At 37.4% G+C, this 25,058-nt stretch overlaps 2 protein-coding genes and 1 pseudogene across 2 annotated transcripts; all 3 read left to right on the top strand.

Moving 5' to 3' along the window:
* The first annotated feature begins 3,889 nt into the window (after nt 1–3,889).
* Nucleotides 3,890–4,870, top strand: LOC126080422 (olfactory receptor 5AL1-like). Its single transcript, XM_049891640.1, has one exon. It carries the CDS (start codon nt 3,929–3,931, stop codon nt 4,868–4,870), a length of 942 nt encoding a protein of 313 aa, XP_049747597.1. The 5' UTR covers nt 3,890–3,928.
* A 6,546-nt stretch (nt 4,871–11,416) lies between these two features.
* On the top strand, nt 11,417–12,358 carry LOC126079296 (olfactory receptor 5AL1-like). The gene has a single exon (XM_049890221.1). It carries the CDS (start codon nt 11,417–11,419, stop codon nt 12,356–12,358), a length of 942 nt encoding a protein of 313 aa, XP_049746178.1.
* An 8,147-nt stretch (nt 12,359–20,505) lies between these two features.
* LOC126080421 (olfactory receptor 5AL1-like) lies at nt 20,506–24,778 on the top strand (annotated as a pseudogene).
* The last annotated feature ends 280 nt before the right edge of the window (nt 24,779–25,058 follow it).

Raw genomic sequence — 25,058 nt, 5'->3', positions numbered from 1 at the left:
TCATCCCTTTTGTACTGGATATACCAGAGGTAGGTGATAAAACTGAATATAAGGTAGAAACACTACTGCTTAAAAAAAAAGATGTTCAAGTTTAAGATGTGTTAGTGACCTATTTACAGTTGGCTGCAAATATACTACGGCAAGTGTTATGATAAGGGGATTAAACCCAGTGCCATCGAGTCGATTCTGACTCATAGCAACCCCATAGGACAGAGTAGAACTGCCCCATAGAGTTTCCAAAGAGTGCCTGGCAGATTTGAACTGCCAACCCTTTGGTTAGCAGCCGTAGCACTTAGCCAGTGGATGCAAAAAACTGCATATGAGAAACATCTCATTTTTATCTAGAAGGTTATAAAAAACCTCAAAGAGAAAGTGATTCAACAGAGTATAGAAAAATAAGTAGAGGAAAGTGAGGCAAAGGAAGTGATGATAGAGGAAAACTATTCTGGGGAGAAGGTGAAGTATGCATAAAATTCTGGTTTACGTCAGAATGACTGTCCTGGATTGAATTGTGTCCAAAAATACCTGTCAGCTTGGCTAGGTCATGATTCCCTTATATGATTGTATGCTTGTCTACCATTTTATCTTCTGGTGTGATTTCCCACTATATTGTAAATCCTATCATTATGATGTAATGAGATGGATTATCGGCAGTTATATTGATGAGGTCTACAAGACTAGGTAGTGCCTTAAGCCAATGTCTTTTGAGACATAAAAGAGAGAAGCAAGCAGAGACACTTGGGAACATCATACCACAAAGCAAGCAGTGCTGGGAGCAGAGCGAATCCTTTGAACCTGAGGTTCCTGCACTGAGATGCTCCCAAATCAAGGGAAGACTGATGACAAGCCCTTCCTCCAGAGCTGACAAAGAAAGCTTTCCCCTGGAGCTGACACCCTGAATTTGGACTTGTCACCTACTAGACAGTAGTGAATAAATTTCTCTTTGTTGAAGCCATCCACTTGTGGGATTTCTGTCAAAGCATCACTAGATGACTAAAGATAATGACCATGGTAGTTCAGAACATCTGGAACATGAAGGCTATATAAAGAATTTTGCAAGAGATGAGGTACAGGAAGCAGATTTCTAAGAGGTGTATGCCAGTCACATTAAAGAACTTGTTTATCCTAAGGGCACAGATAAGGCATTGAAGGACTTTGTCAGGAGAATAACAGAATGGAGTTTTTGTCTATAAAATTAAGATAGGCTATAGTGTTGTTGTTTTTTTTTATAGTGTTTTTTTTATAGTGTAGGGAATAGAGAAAAGTAGGAAAGACTGAAAGCAAGAATACAAGTTAGGTGTCAGTCCCAATAAACCAGAAAAAAATGTCCTCGTGCTTGGATCAAGCAAATGATATAAGTGACTAGATTTGAATATTACGTAAAATATAAAATTGTAAGGAACTGGGGATAAATTGGGTATGGCACAAAAAACAGGAATACATCAAAAGATAACTAGACTCTGATTTGGAAAACAAAATGGATAATGGTATCATTCACTGAAATAAAAAAATCCACGCTCCAGGTCTTGAAATATTAGGGCTAATGTACAGAGATGTAAAGTCCTTTGTTTATGTGACACTTTTAATGAACATCTAGAATATCTAAGTGGTAATTTTCAGGAAGGGGGCCCTGGTGGCAAAATGGTTAAGGGATTGGTTGCTAACCAAAGTTTGGTGGTTTGAACCCACATAGTCACCCCATAAGAGAAAGACCTGGTGATCTACTTCCATAAAGATTACAGCCTAGAAAACCCCTTGAGGCAGTTCTACTCTGTCACATGGGGTTGCTATGAGTCAAAATCAACTTGTTGTCACCTAAAAACAATTTTCAGGAGGAATTTTTATGTATGAGGCTGGAGAAGAGAAAACAAATTTTTCAGTAGTAATAGAAATTATGCCCCTGTGTGGCACAATCAATTTACAATCAGTTACTAACCTCAACTTTAGAGGTTCAAACCCAACCAATTGTGCCATGGAGGAAAGGTATGGTGATCAGCTTCTATAAAGATGAGAGCTAAGAAAAGCCTATGGAGCAGTTCTACTCTGTAACACATGGGGTAGCCATGAATAAAAATCAACTCAAAGGAAAACAGGTTTGGTTTGGTTTAACAGATGCATGATAGATAGATAGGCAGACAGAGAGACAGAGAGATAAATAAACAGGCATACATCTTCAGCATATAGGTGCCTATTGAGGACAGTGGGTTGAATAAAATCAAGAAAGTATGAAAAGGTAAGGGCAGAGGAGATTTGGATAAAAACTGAAAAGCTTATCCTCAAAAGCACAGGCAATAGAAATACAACTTCTAAGTTACAGAAACAAGGAAATGGTAAATAAACTCAGAGACTGCTTTGCTCTGAAAACAAAAGATATACTCAACAGAGGCTAATAATGCTACCGAGCTGCCAAAGGGAGGGGGGAAAAAAAAAACCTTCATTGAATTTGGGAATAGGGAAGTTGATAGTGAACTTGTTGAGAAAATTTCAGTGGAATGATGGAAAAGGAAGGTGAATTACACTGGATTGAGTTATAAGTGTAATTCACATGCTCCAAGACTTTTAATTGAGAAGTGGTAAACGGGAGACAAAAGATAAAAGAGTAACTTAGATAAAGGTTCTGGGTAGATGGTAGTCAAAGGGTAAGGGGAGAGGGTGTTTTTGTTTTTCTTTTATCTGTCTTACAGATCTGGAGCCCTGGTGTCACAGTGGTTAAGAGCTCGGCTTCGAACCAAAAGAACAGTGGTTCGAATTCACCAACTGCTCCTTGGAAACCCTATGGAGCAGTTCTAATCTGTTCTATAGGGCCACTGTGAATTGGAATTGACTCAGCCCCAAAGGTTTGCGAAGTAACTGAGACAATGTGGTACCAAAGAAAAGCCAAGTGAACTTATCCGCTGCTCTCAATGGGAGTGATTTCAATTCTGCAAGTTTTCAAAATTCAGAACCCAGTTTAGGTTTGTGGACATGGTCTGTGGAATTTAGTTTTTTAAACTCTTTCCAAATGCTGTACACTTTGGATCATATACATGCTTAAAGATACCAAAACCAAACCCACTGCAGTCGAGTCAATTCCAATGCATTGCAACCCTATAGGAGAGAGTAGAACTGCCCCATAGAGTTTCCAAGTAGTGCCCGAAAGACTCAAACTGACTACCTTTTGGTTGGCAGCTGGAGCTTTTAACCAGCGCATCACCAGTGTTTCCTGCTTAAATTTACAGGGTAAAATAATTTGTCTTCATGGTCTAAAGCTGTTTATAATCTGGAAAATAGTTTACTACTGTGTATTTTGTAAAAGAGAAAAATACAGAAAATTAACAATCCTATTTTTCCTTAATATTAGTATCATAAGTTTATTAAAGGAAAAAGAAATGGAAGTAAGCAAAAAAAAAAAAAAAAGTTTAAAAATTATACCAAACTGGATACCTAAAGATAAATAGTTTTAATATTTTGGTTTTGACTTGTCAAATTACATTTTCCACACTCATTCCTGATAATTCATAATTTATTTATTAATTGATATATTCAATCCATAACTTTATGAAATCAACTCAAAATATAAGAAATCATTTTGATATGTTCTGATAACCACTAACATTTTTAATGCTGCAACTTTTATTTTCCCTATATTTAAAGAAAATACAACATAGATTTTGCTATTTTATTGATTGTAAATTTTAATTGAAATTATCTTTCCTATTTTGCAATTTCCCAGTGGATTGGAATTTCTGCCTGGACCAAATCTATTCACACTGACAGCAGGAGTAATAGCCAAATATAACAGAATTCTCCTTCAACCGAATTTAAAGTAATGTCCTGGTGAGCCATGACCATCTTCCCATATGTAGATTGATCACTTCCTACAGAACCAAGTTTATTCAGACCCTGTGCTCTGAGGGGTTTCCTTTAGAAGAAATTGTATATCTATTTCATGGCCAAAGGCAATTATTCAGCAGTAACTGAGTTCATCCTCTTGGGACTCACAGACAATCCAGAGCTTCAAGTCATTCTCTTTAGTGTCTTCCTAGGGATTTACTTAGTTACTGCTGTGGGTAATCTTGGTTTGATTGTGATAATTCAAATCAGTCCTCAGCTTCAGACACCCATGTATTTTTTTCTCTGTCATCTGGCTTTTGTTGATTTTTATGGTACCTCCTCTATCACCCCAAACACCCTGGTGAACTTTGTGCGTGAAATTAAAAGTATGTCATTTTATGCATGTGCAACTCAGGTGTGTTGTTTTATCACGTTCTCAGTTTGGGAATTATTACTGCTGTCTATCATGGCATATGATCGGTATGTGGCCATCTGCAACCCTTTACTCTATGTAGTTCTCATGCCAAGGAAACTCTGCATTCAAATGGCCACTAGCACATATATTTATGGATTCACTGTGGGAGTTGTACAGGCAGTGGCTACATTCCACATGTCTTTCTGTGACTCTAATGTGATCAACCAGTTCTACTGTGATGATGTTCCATTGATTGCTCTAGCTTGTTCTGATACACGTGTCAAAGAGCTGATGCTGTTAATTATTGCTGGATTCAATGTGTTTTGCTCCCTTATCATTGTTCTCATCTCGTATGTCTTCATTCTCTTTGCCATCCTGAGGATCCACTCTGCTGAAGGAAGACAGAAAGCCTTCTCTACCTGTGCTTCTCATCTATTTTCTATTACTATGTACTATGGAACCTTAATGTTCATGTACCTACAGCCCAAGTCAAGCCATTCACTGGATAAAGACAAATTTGCCTCAGTGTTCTATGTAGTGGTGATCCCCATGTTAAACCCACTGATCTATAGTTTGAGGAATCAGGAGGTAAAAAATGCCCTGAAGAGAATTATTGAAAAAATGTATTTTAATGATCAATAGTGAGATAAAAGTTGTCACTAAAAAAAAAAAAAAAAAATGGCAGATACAGAGTTAGGAGATTCTTGAGTCAAGGCTTGCACAATGGTACAGCGCTAATAAGTACAGGGACCCTTGTCCTCTGGGACTCAGCTTCCTAAAGTCTAGTTCCTTGCAAATAAGTATTTTTCTCGTCCTTTATTTTACCTTTTTTTGGTTTACACATAGTAGGCATTTCGTAAATGTTTGTTTAGTTGTTGGAGTCTAAAATGGAGAAAAAAATGTCAGCGCTCTTTGACCATCAGATGTTTCAACAATACAGATAAGCATTGAGTGTCTTGAAATAATGAATTTATCTTATTTCACTACGATTAGCCAACCACTTTACATTAAGATCAATTTATGTGTGGTCATCTTAAACTTTTATTACTGTAAAATGTATTTCTTTTGAAGCAATATTGTGTGGATTACTATAACAATGAATGTGGCAGTCTTTAGGCCAATGGAAGGTTTTATTCTCTCGAACACTGTAGTTAGGGAAGGCAAATCCATATACAAATATGTATTGATTTGGTACACTGGTGGCTTCCTAGTGATTTACAGACAGTGGAAATTAGCCCTGGAGAATTGGTTAAAGTACTAGGAGTAACAGAACATGGCATTCTAGGAAAAAGAAGAGAAGGTGATTTCAATCTAAAAGGTAGATTCTCTAATCTTCCTCGCTGTTGCAAAACTCTCTACTGTAGCTACTCTTTAGCAGTTAAAAATTTAAATCAGCTTGCCTTGTGCCCATTTCTCTTTCCCAAATTCCATGTCTTGCAGTCTTGTTACTCCAAGAACCCTAATCAACTGTCCAGGCCTATTTAGCATTGTTTTGAGTCAGTGTGTATCCATGCCTCAGGCCACAAGTTCTCCAGCTGAAGTGGGCAGTTAAATGCTCAACCACTGGGACTTTACATCTAAGTGGAGATGGGATGAGACATCAGTTTATGTCTAACTAGTTCTTACATAATGTAACAACCAACTGTGGATTAGATCCAAATATTAACCCCATCAGTTGGTTGTAGGGAATCTCTAACCCATGCAACCATGGAGTAGATCGACAGAAAGAACTTTATACAACAAACAACACTTGAGAGATAGATGATATAAAAATATCTTTCTAAAACAATTAATGAGCAGATTCTCAGGTCCATAGAGCTGTGTATATGCTGACAAGCATCTTTCAATCTTCCTTGGAATTCTCACATCTCTGTGGAAAATTACAATTAGTGCAACCATTACACACTAATTAGAAATAAAAGACTTCTGTAGAATTTCTGTGCAAGGTATTCTTGTTGTGGCTGTTAAACCCATGATATCAAAAAAGAAAAACCAAACCTGTTGCCATTGAGTCAATTCCAACTCATAGTGACCCTTGCAGGACAGAGCAGAGCTGTCCCACAGGGTTTTCAAGGCTGTCATCCTTACAGAAGCAAAGTGCCACACCTTTCTCCCATGGAGAGGATGGTGGGTTTGAATCAAAGACTTTAAGGTAGCAGCAGAGCACTAAGCAGCTGTGTCACACAGAATGATATTATTAAGAAACAGAAGAATAATGTTTCTTGGACAAAATATTCACATTAAATAAGATTGATTGTGTGTGTGTTTGTATAAAAATAACGGGCTGATTATGATTTTTCAATCAGTTCATCTTCCTGTTTATTCTACACAGACAGGTATGTGTGAAATGGGAATGAACAGACTTCACTAGAGGGTTTGATGTGTATATTTTTAAATGTTTTCCAGCACAGTGCTAGACATAAAATGAGTTATTTCTCAGTTATTATCCTTTGTGAAAGAATTTTCAGGCATAATTCTCTGTGACTGAACTATATACACCAGTAGGCCAATAAGAAATTCATGCCAATTGATAAATGTCAACATAATTGAGTTTCTCACCTAGAGTTGAATCTTTGGTACAATTCAAATCATTACTTAGCAGTAGATTAATCTCCTTTGATCTAATGAATATTATGGCCACTTATTGAAATTCATAAGTTTAAGAAGACCAATATTAAAGCATAAAAATATAAATCAAGTATAACTAAACATCTTCCATGTTGTTTTCCAAAACATTAGAATGATCTTTGTTAAGTAATTATTCTTTATTAGCAAGGTGATCTATTTCAAGTTGTTGTTCCTTGTCTGTGAGGCAAAATGGATCCCAAAAGACCAGCCATAACATAATTTGTTATGCTCGTGACTCATCATTACACTGTTTCATAAATTTTAAAGAATGATGTAATACAAGGAAAAGGCTCTAGAGAGACTACAAATGATCAAAATGTACTGACAATACTTAAGTAATCACAAGTGTTGTTGGCATCCCCAGAGCTGGCTTCAAGATTGATTGAATTCTTTTTGGTTTTGTCATAGATTACTCAAAGACGGCCATGAAGTAGAGAAAAATATTCAAGGTAATTAAGGTAATAAAAAAGGGTTTGGAGTAACCCAAACTTTGGATTTGTTTGTTCTGTTGCTCTACAGATACATTTGGAGTATCTACCAGTTGCTAAGTCCTGCTGGGAACTGGAGATAAAACTGAGAGAAATACAGAACTGTTTTGGCTTACCAAGAATTTGAAATTTTAAGTAGGTTCCAGACAAATTAACAGGTGGGTGAATAGTTCAGAGCTGCACTTGAGAGATAATAAAAAGGCTACAGAAGAAAGTGAAATTTCATCTGGAATTGGAAGGAGAAGTTGAAAGAAAATAGCCAGCCAGAGAGGTGAAGGTAAAGAAAGGAGTATTCCGGCAAAACTATGTACAAAATGTGTGGTCACATCTGAGAAACTGAGGCAACATGGCTGAGGCATGGAGATTACATGAGGGATGCCACAAGAGATAAGACTAGTCTGCAAAGCAAGGGTTTGTTTACCAAAGGTTGATTTAGCCACCTTAACGGCTTTGAACTTTATCTAAGGTCAGCTAGAGAACAAGCTAAGATTTGCAAGTTAGGAAGAACTCTTGGGCTACTATATGCACAGAGAGGGTTGGAAACTAGACGCCTGGATAAGTTAGAGAGTAATATTTAGGCTTTTCCTGCAGGAAAGGTATGATAGAAGTCTAAATAAGGAAAAGAATATATAATATAGAGAATACGAGAGAGATTGGATTTGAAAAAAATGGATTAAACAGAAGTGTTCAATAATTATTTGTTGGGTGGGAAAGAGTTATATGGAATGCTTTCTTGGTTTCTCACAGATTGAATGGCTGGAAGATACACCATTAATGGAGTTAGAAAATATATGCTCTAAAGCATATAGTGGGGTGGGGTGATTTTTGAATCTCTGGTTTTACTTTTGAACATGTTTAATTTAGGCACCTCAGATATATCTAAACAGCATTATCTGGAAAGCTGTTGGATACATGTACCTGGAGCTTAGAGAAAAAGCTGTCCTAGATATTTAGATTTGTGCATCATCAGTACATAAATGACAATTATCTTCATATCATTAAATGAGATCTCCCAACAAGAATGCTCAAAAAGGAAATGAGTTGGCCTAAGGTAAAACTGTAAGAGGGTCATTTAAAGTATAGACAAAGGATACATAGTCATCGGGGGAGAGTAAAAATGGACAAAAAGATGGGAAAATCCAGAGATTCTGGTGACTTAGAAGTCAAAAAAGAATGTTTTTCAGGATAAAAGGAAATGCCAATGGTGTTCAATGCTACAGAGAAGTCAAATATGAAGGTTTTGCTGGATTGGGAATGAGGAGAGTGTTGGTGTACTTGATGAAAGTAGTTTCAATGCAATGCTGAGAAAAGACATGACAATAATACAATAGGTCGAGATACGAATGTGAGAAAGGATGTAAGTGTGGGTGACTTTTCTATGGCGTTTGGTAATGAAGGAATAGAGAGAGTCGAAGACTTGGAGGGGTTTCTTAGGTAAAGGGAGAAGAATAGTGATGAAGGATCCCCGGTGGGGTTTTAACTATATACTTCATTTATAGTTCAATGTGAATGACTGAATAAATTAGCAGAAGGAGAAGATATGGAATGCAAAGAAACATGTGATCAAAATATAAGTTTAGGTATTAGAAATAGTGGTGTGCCTGACCCCAAACCATGGTATTTTCAGTTGCCTCATATGCACGTGAAAGTTGGGCAATAAATGAGGAAAACAGAAGAAGAATTGATGCTTTTCAATTATGGTGTTGGCTAAGAATATTGAATATGTCATGGACTGCCAGAAGCATGAACACACCTGTTTTGAATGAAGTACAGCCAGGATGCTCCTTAGAAGCAAGGTTAGAGAGACTTTGTCTTATACACTTTCAACATGTTGTTATGAAGGACCTGTCACTCAAGAAAGGCATCATGTTTGGTAAAGTAGAGGGTCAGTGAAAAAGAGGAAGACTCTCAACAGGATGAACTGACACAGTGGCTGCAACACTGGGTCCAAATACAGCAATGATTGTGAAGATGGCACAGGGTCAGGCAGTGTTTCTTTCGGTGGTTTTTAGAGTCACTGTGACTGACTGGACAGAATCTAACAACAACTTTAGAAATAGAACTATCCTCTCTAAAAAAAAAGAAAAGTGCAGAAAGGATAGATAGGAAGCAGGTAGGTTTGTGCAACTCTTCAAATGAAATTAAAATTAGTTTTATTTTATTACTTTAAATTCCTCTCTTTGTTGTCATGGATTGAATTGTGTCCCCCCAAAATATGTGTCCTATAGGTTAGGGCATGATTCTCAGTATTGTGTGGTAGTCTTTTATTTTGTGGTTTTCCTATGTGTTATAAATCATAATCTCTGCCTGTGGTTAAAGAAGATTATGGTGGGGAAAAAAACCCTTACTTAGGTCACAATGTAAAGGGAGTTTCCCTGGAGTGTGGCCTGCACCACCTTTTATCTTACAAGAGATAAAAGGAAATGGAAATAAGCAGGGGAACGACTTCCTACCACCAAGAAAGCAGTGCCTGGAGCAGAGCCCATCATTTGGACCTAGGGTCCCTGCTCAGAGAAGCTCCTACCTAGTCTTGGGGAAGGTTGATAAGAAGGCTGATAGAGAGAGAGAAAGCCTTCTCCTGGAGCTGAAGCCCTAATTTGGACTTTTAGCCTACTTTATTGTGAGGAAATAAACTTTTCTTTGTTAAATCCATCCATTTGTGGTATTTCTGTTACAGCAGCACTAGAGGACTAAGACTTCTGTTAGAATTGTTGGTATGTACTGAGAGTAAGGGGGGTGGTATAGAAAAGTATGAAGAAATTCAAAGGGTATGTGATAATAGGTACATGTAGACTAATACACAGAAAGTCAATTTAAGAAAAAGGCCAATCTCCTGGACAAAAGTAAGTGGCTATTTTCAATACGATAAGTTTGTAATTGCTTACTTTTGCCTGGTTGCTGTTCTTGTTACCTCAGACACAATTGTGAAGAAAACATTTCAAAATACCCAGATTTTGATGTATCTGGAGAGAAATAAGACCAGGATGTTTGGGATGTTGACAAGAATAATTGTAGTAATAATCATGAAGTCTAAGGTGGGCAGAGGAAGAATTAAATAAAGGAGGTAACAAAAGAGAAATAATTAGTGGAAAATAGTGTTGTCAGTGGCATCTTGGTATGAGAATTTGTTTTGTCATTTCTGAGATGTTAAAGGGAAGGGCAAATGTTTGTGATCTTAAGGTAATGTTTTAATTTTGGATTCGTAGTAGTCAATCAATTTCCAGATAAAACAAGATCCAAGATGGAGCCATGAGAGTTGGAAGTTCAAGCGTATTGGTGTTGGAGACATTGACATCAAGATTTTGAGAACTGTAGAAGCATTGTATTAAATGTGTGGTCTGTGTAGGCACTGATGTCAGCTTTATGGAAAAGAGACACACTGATCTTGGTGCCAAAATCTTCAATAAATAAGGAGTGACCTGGGCATAAATAAGTGACAACAATGAAGACAGGTATAAACTTCAAAGCATCACAAGAGTTTACTCAATGCAAGATGATGAATCATATCTTATCTCGAGCAAATGTGAAATCTGTGGAGAGTTACAAATTGAGCAGCCTGCAGAGAGGTGGCCTGGAGAGAAGCAGGTCTTCAAGTGGGAGCCAAGTTTTAGTTTAAGCAAGGGTGGGTAAAATGATTAAAGATGTTGGAGAGAACAAAATAAAAATGATACTAAATTTATGGTCCAGAGATCAAGAGTATTCAAAATTTTATCTCTGATCTTTCATATTAACTCTTTGGGAATCAATTTTTGGAATTTATTTCCTTTTAATTACATTTTTTCAATTTATTACACTTTTATTTAAGGTATTCTCATAACTTTAAAACATATTTTGACATCTGTGTTCAAAAAACTCTATTTCCTTCTATTAAAATTAGATTACTTTAACAATTCTTCACATAATTTAATATTTTGAAATTTCTGCCTAGAATACATGCCTTTATTCTGAATGCAGAACTAGCCTGAAGTTTCTCCTGGTGGGTCAGAGCCACCTTCTAACATCTGTTTGATGATTGCCTGCAGACCCAAATTATTTGCAACTGTGATCTGGAGGGATTTATTGTGATTTTTCCATGGCCAAAGGCAACCATTCAGAGGTGACTCAATTCATCCTTTTGGGACTCACAGATAACCCAGACCTTCAAGTCATTCTCTTTAGTGTCTTCCTAGTGATCTACTTAATTAGTGTCCTGGGTAATCTTGGTTTGATTGTGCTAATCCAAATCAGCCCTCAGCTTCACACACCCATGTATTTTTTTCTCATACACCTGGCTTTTGTTGATTTTTCTTTTACTTCATCTGTCACCCCAAACACCTTAGTGAACTTTTTGTGTGAAGTTAAAAGTATAACATTTTATGCGTGTGCCACCCAGGTGTGTTGCTTTATCACGTTTGTAGTTTGTGAAGTCTACTTGCTCTCAATCATGGCATATGATTGGTATGTTGCCATCTGCAACCCTTTACTCTATGTCGTTCTCATGCCTAGGAAACTTTGTATTCAGCTGGTTGCTAGCACATATATTTATGGTTTTACTGTGGGTCTTGTACAGACAGTGATGACATTCTGTTTGTCTTTTTGTGACTCCAGTATGGTCAACCACTTCTACTGTGACGATGTTCCTTTGGTTGCTTTGGCCTGCTCTGACACTCAAGTCAAAGAGCTGATGTTATTAATCCTTGCTGGGTTCAATACACTTTTCTCTCTACTGATTGTGTTAATTTCCTATGGCTTCATTGTCCTAGCCATCCTTAGGATCCACTCTGTTGAAGGAAGACAGAAAGCCTTTTCCACCTGTGTGTCCCACCTGACCGCCATCACAATATTTTATGGGACCCTTATTTTTATGTACCTCCAGCCCAAGTCAAGCCATTCTCTGAACACAGATAAATTTGCCTCGGTGTTTTATGTAGTGGTGATTCCCATGCTAAACCCACTGATCTATAGCTTGAGAAACCAGGAGGTAAAAAATGCGCTGAAGAGAAATATGGAAAAGTTGTGTTTGGCTATCAGATAAATGAAGAACCATAGGGCAGGGATCAGGAAACTTTGAGTTATGGCTTTTCTAGTGTCACAGTGTTGGTAAATGACAAAGCCAATTCCATTACTTCAAATGTTCAGACTCACATTTCTGAGGTATACCTCTGTAGACTCTAGGGGAGTGAGATCCACTGTTTATTCCCAGTGACTTTTCACATGAAATACATTTTATAAATTTTATTTGGGTTGTTGAAAGAAGAGAGAAAGAGAGGGAGGGAAGGGGGCAAAGAGAGAGAAATCCGTCTTGGCCGTGAAATCCTTCATCAATAGAGAATTGGGAAATATTTATTTTACCTGAAATCCATGTGAAATTGAGAAATTCAAGTTACAGTAAAGTAGGTGATTATCTGGTATCTTATATTGAAAATCTGCTGCATAGATTATCTAGAAAACATGCCAAAGTTTAATAGCAGGAATTTCGAGTTTGAGCGCTCTGCATAGTTTCCCTAACCCTCCACTGTCTCCGCACCCGGCTGGGAAGGGCAGCACTCGCAGAGCTAACCTGTCATTGAGCATTTCGTTGCATTGACCCTGTACCCGTCTAGATTGCTGAGCAACTTCAAACCGCTGTAATTCAGCCGCCTGTTATATGTGAGGGTGTGGTTAGGCTTATTGTATACAAGCGTGTGTTTAGAACTTGGATTCTTCATTCAAACATTTTGACTGACAATTTTCGCTTTACCAATTAATGTGATGAGAGAGTTAGTTCACATTTCTGTATCTCAACTGCCTCATCTGCAAAAGGCAGTAAGAGCTCCTTTCTCTTAGACTGATTGTGAGTAGAACTGCACCACAGAGTTTCGAAGAAGCCCTTCCAGGATTCGAATTGCTGGCCATTTGGTTAGCAGCTGAGCTCTTAACTACTGTGCCACTAGTTCTCTGATTGTGAGAAGTAGATCAGGCTATAGATTTGAAGGACATTGCACAGTTCCTAACACATAGAAGCAATTCATAAATGTTGAGTATTTCATTTAATTATTAACATTATAATTGCATAGATGTTTCCTTTGATTTGGTCTTAGAAAATGCAGTAGACATTTTGAAAATGGTTGTCCACATGATAAATTTCATTTTGTTGTTGTTAGGTGCTGTCAAATCGATTTCGACTCACAGCAATCCCATGCACAACAGAAGGAAACACTGCACTGGTATTGCTCCATCCTCACAATTGTTTCTATATTTGAGTCCATTGCTGCAGCCACTGTGTCAATCCATCTCCTCAGGATCTTCCTCTTTTTCATTGACCCTCTAATTTACCATGCATGATTTCCTTCTGGAGAGATTGATCCCCTCCTGGTAACATGTCCAAAGTATGTGAGACGTTATCTTGCCATTCTTGCTTCTAAGGAGCATTCTGTCTGTACTTCTTCCAAGACAGATTTGTTTGCTCTTTGGAAGTCCGTGGTATGTTACATATTCTTCGCCAGCACTAAAGTTCAAAGGCATCAGTTTTTCTTTGGTCTTCCTTCCTCGTGCATATGAGGCAATTGAAAACGCCATGGCTTGGGTCAGGTGCACCTTAGTCCTCATGGCTACGTCTTTGCTTTTCAACACTTCAAAGAGGTCTTTTGCAGTTGATTTTCCCAATGTTGAGCGTCTTTTGATTTCTTGATTGCTGCTTCCTTGGGTGTTGATTGTAGATACAAGTTAAATGAAATATTTGACAAGGTCAATCTTTTCTACATTTTTCATGATGTTGCTTATTGGTCCAGTTGTGAGGATTTATGTTTTCTTTATGTTGAGGTGTAATCCATATGGAAGGCTGTGGTCTTTGATCTTCAACGGTAAGTGCTTCAAGTCCTCTTCCCTTTCAGCAAGCAAGGTTGTGTCATCTGCATAGTGCAGGTTGTTAATGAGTCTTCCTCCAGTCCTGATTCTGTGTTCTTCTTCATATAGTCCAGCTTCTTGGATTATTTGCTCAGCATACAGATTGAACAGGTATGGTGAAAGGATACAACCCTGATGCATACCTTTCCTGACTTTAAACCACTCAGTATCCCCTTGTTCTGTTTGAATGAATGTCTCTTAATTTCATGTATGGATTCCTCACTCCACATTAAGTGTTCCAGAATTCTCGTTCTTTTGAAAAATTATCCATAATTTGTTATGATCCATACAATTGAATGCTTCATCATAGTCAATAAAACACAGGTAAAATCTTTCTGGTATTCTCTGCTTTACTAACATACACATTTACTAACATACACGTAGCTGATATCTAGATGAACCAGGTATTACTAATCCAGTTTTCTCAAACCACAAAGTTCAATTTTTAGATATTTTCTATACTTCCAAGTAAGTTGTACAATGTTGGATATATATTTTAAATTGAACAATGATTCACAAAAAGTCACTCAGAAAATATATGTGAATTAAAAATTTTATGTAAGTTCAAAAATACTCAGAAAGATAGATAAGCCTGAGTCTGGCACAGAATCTGGACCCTCCCCAGGTGTTGGTCATATACTCAGAAAAATAAAGTAAAGGGGAAGGTTATCACGCATATGGGGCCAGCTCTTCTGCCTTCATCATCCTGTCATCTGCCAGCGAAATTAACTTCAAGTGTGTCTGGGAACCTCCCGATTGCCCCCATAGCAAGATTCTTAGCTCTTCCTATAAAATATAACTGAAATTCCACTTTGAAACTTTCATGTCACTGGGCCCCATCTACTCAATTGTCTTGGTTTAGAACATGAGAAAAGGACACTGAAAAACTCTGATGCACAGTTTTCTTATCTGTAAGTATGGCCTGTAGGAGAAATGATCTGTAATGGATCTGAAGCTGTGTGATTACTAAGCTAGTAAAATGCCAACATCCTATGCTTGGCTACAGACCAAATTATGTTCCAAGAGGAAGGCATGAAAAAAAGTAAATATGTAGTATATAAATATAAACTAGTAGTTTGAAACCACCCACCAGCTCTGCAGGAGAAAGACCTGGAAATCTGCCCCCTTAAAGATGACAGTCAAGAAAACCCTGTGTTTTTGTTGTTGTTGCTCCATGCCATTGAGTCAGTTCAGACTCATAGTGACCTTACGTACAATAGAATGAAGCACTGCCTGGTCCTGCACCATCCTCACAATATTTCCTATCCTTTAGCCCATTGATGCAGCCACTGTGTCAATCCATCTTATCAAGGGTCTTCCTCTTTTTTGCTGACCCTCTACTTTACTAAGCATGATGTCCTTCTCCAAGGACTGATTTCTCCTGATAACATGTCCAAAGTATGTGAGACATAGTCTCACCATCCTTGCTTCTAAGGAACATTCTGGTTGCACTTCTTCCCAGACAGATTTGTTCATTCTCTTGGCAATCCGTGGTATTTTTAATATTCTTCGCTAAAACCACAATTCAGTTTGTCAATTCTTCTTTGGTCTTCTTGATTTATTGTCCAGCTTTTGCATGCATATGAGGTGATTGAAAACACCATGGCTTGGGTTAGGTGCACTTTAGTCCTCAAGGGGACATCTTTGCTTTTTAACATCTTAAAGAGGTCTTTTGCTGCAGATTTGCTCAGTGCAACGTGTTGTTTGATTTCTTGACTGCTGCTTCCATGGGTGTTGATAGTGAATCCAAGTAAAATGATATCCTTAACCATTTCAAGTTTTTCTCTGTTTATCATGATTTTGCTAACTGGTTCAATTGCGGGGATTTTGTTTTCTTTACATTGATGCATAATCCATACTGAAGGCTGTGGACTTTGATATTCTTTAGTAAGTACTTCAAGTCCTCTTCACTTTCAGCAAGTCAAGGTTGTGTCATGTGCATATGGCAGGTTGTTAAAGTCTTCCTCCTATCCTGATCCCAGGTTTTTCTTCATATAGTCCGGCTTCTTGGATTATTTACTCAGCATGTAGATTGAATAACATGGTGAAAGAATACAACTCTGAGGCATACCTTTCCTGATTTTAAACCATGAAGTATCCCCTTCTTCTGTTCAAAGGATTGCCTCATGATCTATGTATACATTCCTTATGAGCACAGTTAAGTGTTCTGGAATTCCCATTCTTCACAATGTTATCTGTGATTTGTTATATTCCACATAGTCAAATCTCTGCATAGTAAATAAAATTCAGGTAAACATCTTTCTCAAATTCTCTGCTTTCAGCCAGAATCCATCTGACATCAGCAATGATATCCCCGGTTCCACGTCCTGTTCTGAATCTGGTTTAAATTTCTGGCAGCTCCCTGTATATGTGCTGCTGCAGTCACTTTTGAATGGTCTTCAGCAAAATTTTAGTTGTGTGTGATATTAATGATATTCTATGGTTTTCACATCCGGTAGGATCACCCTTTCTTGGGAATATGCATAAATATGGATCTCTTAGAGTAGGTTTGCTACGTAGCTGTCTTCCAAATTTCTTGGCATAGGCGAGTGAGCACTTCCAGGGCTGCATCCCTTTCTTGAAACATCTCATTTGGTATTCCATCAACTCCTGGAGCCTTCTTTTTTTGCCAATGCCTTCAGTGCAGTGTGGACTTCTTCCTTCAGCACTATTGTTTCCTGATCACATGCTACCACCTGAAATGGTTGAATGTCGACCAATTATTTTTGGTATACTGACTCTGTATATTCCTTCCTTCCTCTTTTGAAGATTTCTGCTTCTTTTAATATTTTCCTCATAGAATCCTTAAACATTGCAACTTGAAGCTTGAATTTTTTCTTCAGTTCTTTCAGCTTAAGAAATGCTGAGTAGGTTCTTCCTTTTTGGTTTTCTACCTCCAGGTCTTTGCACATATCATTGTAATACTTTGTCTTCTCAAGGTGCCCTTTGAAATTTTCTGTTCAGCTCTTTTACTTCATCATTTCTTCATATGACCCACAGAGTTGCTGTGAGTTGGAATGGACTTGAAGTTATCTAACAACAACAACAACAATTCATTGTCTATACCTCAATATTACCTTGAGGAGATTAAAAATATATAAAAGGATTATGGGCTTCTTTAAACTAATTCTTAAATAATAAATAGATTTCAGGGCATATGAAGGACTTACAACTTAGTCTACAAAAAAGGTGTAAATTAAACTCCATGAGGATAATTACTTTCTAAATGTATTCCAGAATAATTATGATAAAAAATAATCCTGTCATCATATTAAGCTATATTTTCAAGGAATTTTAACTTCATTCATTTTTAAATTGTATGTTTTTTGATAAAAGGATTAAAGACCACTTAATTTATTTACTCTGTAAATCTCATTTTTCACATATTGAACTTACATGCTTGGCTATGACTTATCACCTGTGTAATTTGGATAAGTCATTTACATTCTTTATGTTTCACTTTTCACATTTTTAAAACTGTAAATAATAATCACATGTACTTCTTGGTACTAATAAGAGGATTAAATGAATGGATAAATGCTACACACTTAGAACAGAGGCAACTAATGGCAAACAATAAATGCTAGCCATTCTATTGCTATTATCATTATTATAATAAATACTATAGAGATTTTAGAACTCTGTGATGCTCTTTTGTTCAAATATAGTGTTTAAAAATCTTATATTCTACAGAGGGGTCTCTGTTCTGTTTATAACAAGGCAGTCTTTACTCAACCAGCTGAAAATTGTTGAAAAGCAGCTGAGGCTAAGAAAATCTAATACAAAGTCTAAAAGCTTTAATACCAGTATTCAAAAACAATCACTTTGTTTTTTATTCAAATTATACTACTAATCCATTGTGGACACAAAATAATAATAATAATACCCTTGTTTACAAGAAAAGTCATTGTGATATGGTTAATGTCTCAGGCCGTATTGATAATAAACTATTTATTAAGCCTCCCTTGGTTTTCAGCCATTGTGCAACAGTATTTACATAGATTTCTATCTAAATTTTCATACTGAGACAGGAGTTGGAATCTACTCCAGACTCAACAGCAAAAAATGCAGCCTCGCCAACCTCTTAAGTTTGTTTGACTGGAATAATTCAGGCTACTTGATTAAGTGCCTGGCCAAACAATTAATCAATCCTTAGCAGAACCCAATAAGTTGAGTTCTAATATTTCTAAAATTGGATACAAACGGACACAGAGTTTAAGTCAGTTGTCCAAGAATACACAGCTAATAAGGAAAGGAAATTGTATTCAAACTCAGGCAGTCTTATTCCTGAGCCCCAAGAGTTAACAAAAATTTGCTCCTGCCTTTGCTTGGAAAACACAAGTGGTTTTTTGTGTGCATGTCTGTGTTTGTTTTTGAGCAAATTTTCGTAGTCTCTAAAGACATTGGTGGCCTGAACAGGAATCTAAAGTGTACAGACTTTCCAAGTGTGCCCCTGATACTTACAGAAAATGACAATATCTATTGAAATAACAGCCACTTTTTCAGTCAGTTGGGAAAGAATTATAAGAAATATAAGCAAGATATTTTGTTGCATGTTTTTAGTTAACAAAGCACTTATATTATTATTTTCATAACTGCAACATCTTTACAGTTTCACAACCTTTATCCAAGGCTTTCTTGGAGGCTTTTTTTCCCTCCTTGTTCCTTAGACTATAGAAGAGAGGGATCAACATGGGGATCACTACAGTGTAAAAGATAGGAGCCATTTTGTCTGTGTCCAGTGAGTGGATTGCTGTAGGCTGTAGATACATGAAGATTAGTGTGCCATAGAAAATAGTGACAGCCACCATATGAGAGCCACAGATGGAGATGGTCTTGAGTCACCCCTGGGTAGAGGAAGTCTTTAAAATGTCAACAATGATAAAGATGTAGGAGACGAGTACAATTGAAGAGGAACAGATCATATCAAAGCCAGCAAAAGAAAAGATCAGCATTCCCTTTGTGTGTGTCTGAACAGGACAGATCTAAGAGGTGAAGGTCATTGGAAAAAAAATGGATAATTACATTGGGTCCACAGTAAGATAGACAGAAAGTGATACTGGTATGGAAGAGGGCAACCAGAAAGCTATATATATATATATATATATATACATATATATACATATATATATGTATATAGTGGGATATATATATATATATATATATATAGCTTTCTGGTTGCTATATATATATATATAGTGGGATATATATATATATATATATGGAACAGCCACTAATTGAATGCAGACTCTTTTTAAAGTTAATATTGAGTAACGCAAGGGACTACCGATGGCTATGTAATGACCATACATCATGGAGGCTAAAATGACACACTCAGTGATCATGAAGGTAAGAGAGTGGCCCAGTTGTGTTGCACAAGCATGAAAAGGAATAGTATTGCATTCCACAACAAAATTTACCATCATCTTCAGGGTACAGGCAGATGAGTAACAAAAGTCTGCAAAGACCAGGTGGCTGAGGAAATAGTACACACTTTTAGAATAATCTCTTAATCTGAATCCAGTTTAGGTCTGTGGAAATGTTCTTTGGAATTTATTTATTTAGACTGTCTCCAAATGTTGTACACTGTACATCATTTAGGTGCTTAATGATAGAGGGTGAAAAAATGTGTCTTAATCATGTAAAGCTGTTTATAATATGGAAAATAATCCTATTTTTTCCTTAATATTAGTACTATAAGTCTACTGAAAAAAAAATATAGAGGAAGAAGAAAAAAAAAGAAAGAAGTGGAAATGAAAGACAACAACAACAAAAAAGTGTTTAAAAATAGTACCAATCTGGATACCTAAAGATAAATAGTATTAATATTTTGGTTTTCATTTGTCATACTCAAATTTGCTAATTCATAATTTACTTATTAATTGATGTATTCAATCCATTATTTTTATGAGATGAGTTTATACCATAAGAAACCATTTTAATATGTTGTGAAAACCACTCACAGCCTTAATGCTACAATGTTTATTTTCCATATTTTTAAAGACAATACAACATAGATTTTGCTATTTCACTGATTGTTAATTTTAATTGAAACATCTTTCTTCTTTTACAATTCTGCATTGGATAGGAATTTCTGCCGGAAACAAATCTCTTCACCCTGACAGCAGAAGACATATTCAGACATAACAGGGTTCTCCTTCAACTGAATTTAATAGAACGCCCCAGTGAACTAGGGCCGTCTTCTCATATATAAACTGCTCACTTCATACACAGTCAAGATTATTCAGACCTTGTCCTCTGGAGAGGTTTCCCTTAGAAGAACTGTATATCTATTTCATGGCCAAAGGCATTATTCAGCAGTAACTGAGTTCATCCTCTTGGGACTCACAGACAATCCAGAGCTTCAAGCCATGCTCTTTGGAGTCTTCCTAGTGATTTTCTTAGTTACTGCTGTGGGTAATCTTGGTTTGATTGTGCTAATTCAAATCAGTCCTCAGCTTCACACACACACGTGTTTTTTCCTCTGTCATCTGGCTTTTGTTGATTTTTATGGTACCTCCTCTATTACCCTCCGACGTGTCTGTCAGTTCATCGTACTGTGGAGGCTTCTGTGTTGCTGTGTTGCTGGAAGCTATGCCACTGGTATTCAGATACCAGCAGGGTCACCCATGGAGGACAGGTTTCAGCTGAGCTTCCAGACTAAGACAGAATAGGAAGGAGGACCCGGCAGTCTACTTCTAAAAAGCATTAGCCAGTGAAAACCTTATGAATAGCAGCAGAACATTGTCTGATATAGTACTGGAAGATGAGCCCCCCACGTTGGAAGGCACTCAAAAGATGACTGGGGAAGAGCTGCCTCCTCAAAGTGAGTGGACCTTAATGACATGGACGGAGTAAAGCTTTCGGGACCTTAATTTGCTGATGTGGCATGACTCCAAATAAGAAGAAACAGCTGCAAATATCCATTAATAATCGGAACCTGGAATGTATGAAGTATGAATCTAGAAAAATTGGAAATCGTCAAAAATGAAATGGAATGCATAAACATCGATATCCTAGGCATTAGTGAGCTGAAATGGACCGGTATTGGCCATTTTGAATCAGACAATCATATAATCTACTATGCTAGGAATGACAACTCGAAAAGGAATGGTGTTGCATTCATTGCCAAAAAGAATGTTTCAAGATCTATCCTGAAGTGTAACGCTGTCACTGATAGGATAACATCCATACGCCTACAAGGAAGACGAGTTAATACGACTATTATTCAAATTTATGCACCAACCACTAGGGCCAAAGATGAAGAAATAGAATATTTTTATCAGCTGCTGCAGTCTGAAATTGATCCAACATGCAATCAAGATGCATTAATAATCCCTGGCGATTGCAATGCAAAAGTTGGAAAAGAAGAAGGATCAGTAGTTGGAAAATATGGCCTTGGTGATAGACACAATGCCAGAGAACGAATGATGGAATTTTGAAAGACCATCAACTTCTTCATTGCAAATACCTTCTTTCACCAACATAAACGGCGACTGTACACAAGGACCTCTCCAGATGGAACACACAGAAATCAAGTTAACTACATCTGTGGAAAGAGACAATGGAAAAGCTCAATATCATCAGTCAGAACAAGGCCAGGGGCCGACTATGGAGCAGACCATTAATTGCTCATATGCAAGTTCAAGCTGAAACTGAAGAAAATCAGAGCAAGTCCACAAGAGCCAAAATATGACCTTGAGCATATCCCACCTGAATTCAGAGACCATCTGAAGAATAGATTTGATGCATTGAACACTGGTGACCGAAGACCAGATGAGTTGTGGAATGACATCAAGGACATCATCCATGAAGAAAGCAAGAGGTCACAGAAAAGACAGAAAAGAAAGAAAAGAAAGAAAAGACCAAGGTGGATGTCAGAGGAGACTCTGAAACTTGCTCTTGAGCATCAAGTAGCTAAAGCAAAAGGAAGAATTGATGAAGTAAAAGAACTGAACAGAAGATTTCAAAGGGCCTCTCGAGAAGACAAAATAAAGTATTATAATGACATGTTCCTTGCTGGAGATGGAAAATGAAAAGGGAAGAACATGCTCAGCATTTCTCAAGCTGAAAGAACTGAAGAAAAAATTCAAGTCTCACGTTACAATAGTGAAGGCTTCCATGGGGAAAATATTAAATGATGCAGAAAGCATCAAAAGAAGATGGAACGAATACACAGAGTCATTATACCAAAAAGAATTAGTCGATATTCAACCATTTCAAGAGGTGGCATATGATCAGGAACCGATGGTACTGAAGGAAGAAGTCCAAACTGCTCTGAAGGCATTGGCAAAAAACAAGGCTCCAGGAATTGATGGAATATCAATTGAGATGTTTCAACAAACAGATGCAGCGCTGGAGGTGCTCACTCGTCTATGCCAAGAAATATGGAAGACAGCTTTCTAGCCAACTGATTGGAAAAGATCCATATTTATGCCTACTCCCAAGAAAGGTGATCCAACTGAATCTGGAAATAATAGAACAATATCATTAATATCACACCAAGCAAAATCCTGCTGAAGATGATTCAAAAACAGTTGCAGCAGTATATCGACAAGGAACAGCCAGAAATTCAGGCCGGTTTCAGAAGAGGACGTGGAACCAGGGATATCATTGCTGATGTCAGATGGATCCTGGCTGAAATCAGAGAATACCAGAAGGATGTTTACCTGTGTTTTATTGATTATGCAAAGGCATTTGACTGTGTAGATCATAACAAACTATGGATAACACTGCGAAGAATGGGAACTCCAGAACACTTAATTGTGCTCATGAGGAACCTTTACATAGATCAAGAGGCAGTTGTTTGGGCAGAACCAGGGGATACTGATTGGTTTAAAGTCAGGAAAGTTGTGTGTCAGGGTTGTATTCTTTCACCAAACCTATTTAATCTGTATGCTGAACAAATAATATGAGAAGCTGGACTATACAAAGAAGAACGGGACATCAGAATTGGAAGATGACTCATTAACAACCTGCGTTATGCAGATGACACAACCTTGCTTGCTGAAAGTGAAGAGGACTTGAAGCACATACTAATGAAGATGAAAGACCACAGCCTTCAGTATGGATTACACCTTGACATAAAGAAAACAGAAATCCTCACAACTGGTCCAATGAGCAACATCATGATAAACGGAGAAAAGATTGAAGTTGTCAAGGATTTCATTTTACTTGGATCAAGAATCAACAGCCATGGAAGCAGTAGTCAAGAAATCAAAAGATGCATTGCATTGGGCAAATCTGCTGTAAAGGACCTCTTCAAAGCGTTGAAGAGGAAAGATGTCACCCTGAAGACTAAGATGCACCTGACCCAAGCCATGGTATTTTCAATTGCATCATACGCATGTGAAAGCTGAATAATGAATAAGGAAGACTGAAGAAGAGTTGACGCCTTTGAATTGTGGTGTTGGCGAAGAATATTGAATATACCATGGACTGCCAAAAGAACAAACAAATCTGTCTTAGAAGAAGTACAGCCAGAATGCTTCTTAGAAGCAAGGATGGCGAGACTGCGTCTTACATACTTTAAACATGTTGTCAGCAGGGATGAGTCCCTGGAGAAGGACATCATGCTTGGCAGAGTACAGGATCAGCAGAAAAGAGGAAGACCCTCAACGAGGTGGATTGACACACTGGCTGCAACAATGAGCTCAAGCATAACAACGATTGTAAGGATGGTGCAGGACTGGGCAATGTTTCACTCTGCTGTGCATAGGGTCACTATGAGTCGGAACCAACTCGACGGCACCTTATCAACAACAACAATCTCTATTACCCAAACACCCTGGTGAACATTTTGTGTGATATTAAACGTATGTCACTTTTTGTATATGTAATGTAGGTGTGTTGTTTTATCATATTTTCAGTTTGGGAATTATTACTGCTCTCTGTCATGGTTAATGACTGGCATGTGGCCATCTGCAACCCTTTACTCTGTGTACTTCTCATGCCTAGGAAAATCTTCATTCAAATGGTCACTAGCACATATATTTTTGGATTGACAGTGGGAATTGTACAGGCAGTGCCTACATTCCACATGTCTTTCTGTGACTCTAATGTGGTCAACCAGTTCTACCGGGATGATGTTCTCTTGATTGCTCTACCTTGTTCTGATACACATGCCAAAGAGCTAATGCTGTTAATTATTGCTGGAGTCAATGTGTTTCGCTCACTTATAGTTGTTCTCATCTCCTATGTCTTCATTCTCTTTGCCATCCTGAGGATCCACTCTGCTGAAAGAAGACAGAAAGCCTTCTCTACCTGGGCTTCTCATCTATGTTCTCTTACTATGCACAAAGGGACCTTGATGTTCATGTACCTACAGCCCAAGTCAAGCTACTCACTGGATAAAGACAAATTTTCCTCAGTGTTCTAGGCAGTGGTGATACCTGTGCTAAACCCATTGATCTATAGTTCAAGGAATCAGGAGGTAAAAAAGGCCCTGAAAAGAATTATTGAAAAAAAATATATTCTAACGATCAATGGTGAGATTCATTTTCACGAAAAAAATGCCGGAAACAGAGTTTGGAGTTTTTTGAGTCAAGTTTGTACAATGGTACAGTGCTAATAAGTGTAGGAATCCTTGCCCTCTGGGGCTCAGTTTATTGAAAATAGTTATTTGCTTGTCCTTTGTTTTATCCTTTTTGGTGGTGTTTCATAAATTTTTGTTTCATTGTTAAATTTTAAAATAAAGAAAAGAATTAACAGCCCTTTTTGACCATTAAATATCTCATCAATAGAGATAGAGCATACAGTTTCTTGAAATGATGAATTCTAAGTGGAGATGGGGTGAGACACCAGTATATTTCTAACTAGTACATAATATAACAACCACCTATGGACTAGGC

This window comes from Elephas maximus, chromosome 7 (genome assembly GCF_024166365.1).
Source record: "Elephas maximus indicus isolate mEleMax1 chromosome 7, mEleMax1 primary haplotype, whole genome shotgun sequence".
In the NCBI taxonomy this organism is placed as follows: domain Eukaryota; kingdom Metazoa; phylum Chordata; class Mammalia; order Proboscidea; family Elephantidae; genus Elephas; species Elephas maximus.
Note: the sequence above shows the minus strand (reverse complement) of the source record. Positions and strands in the feature narration are given on the sequence as shown.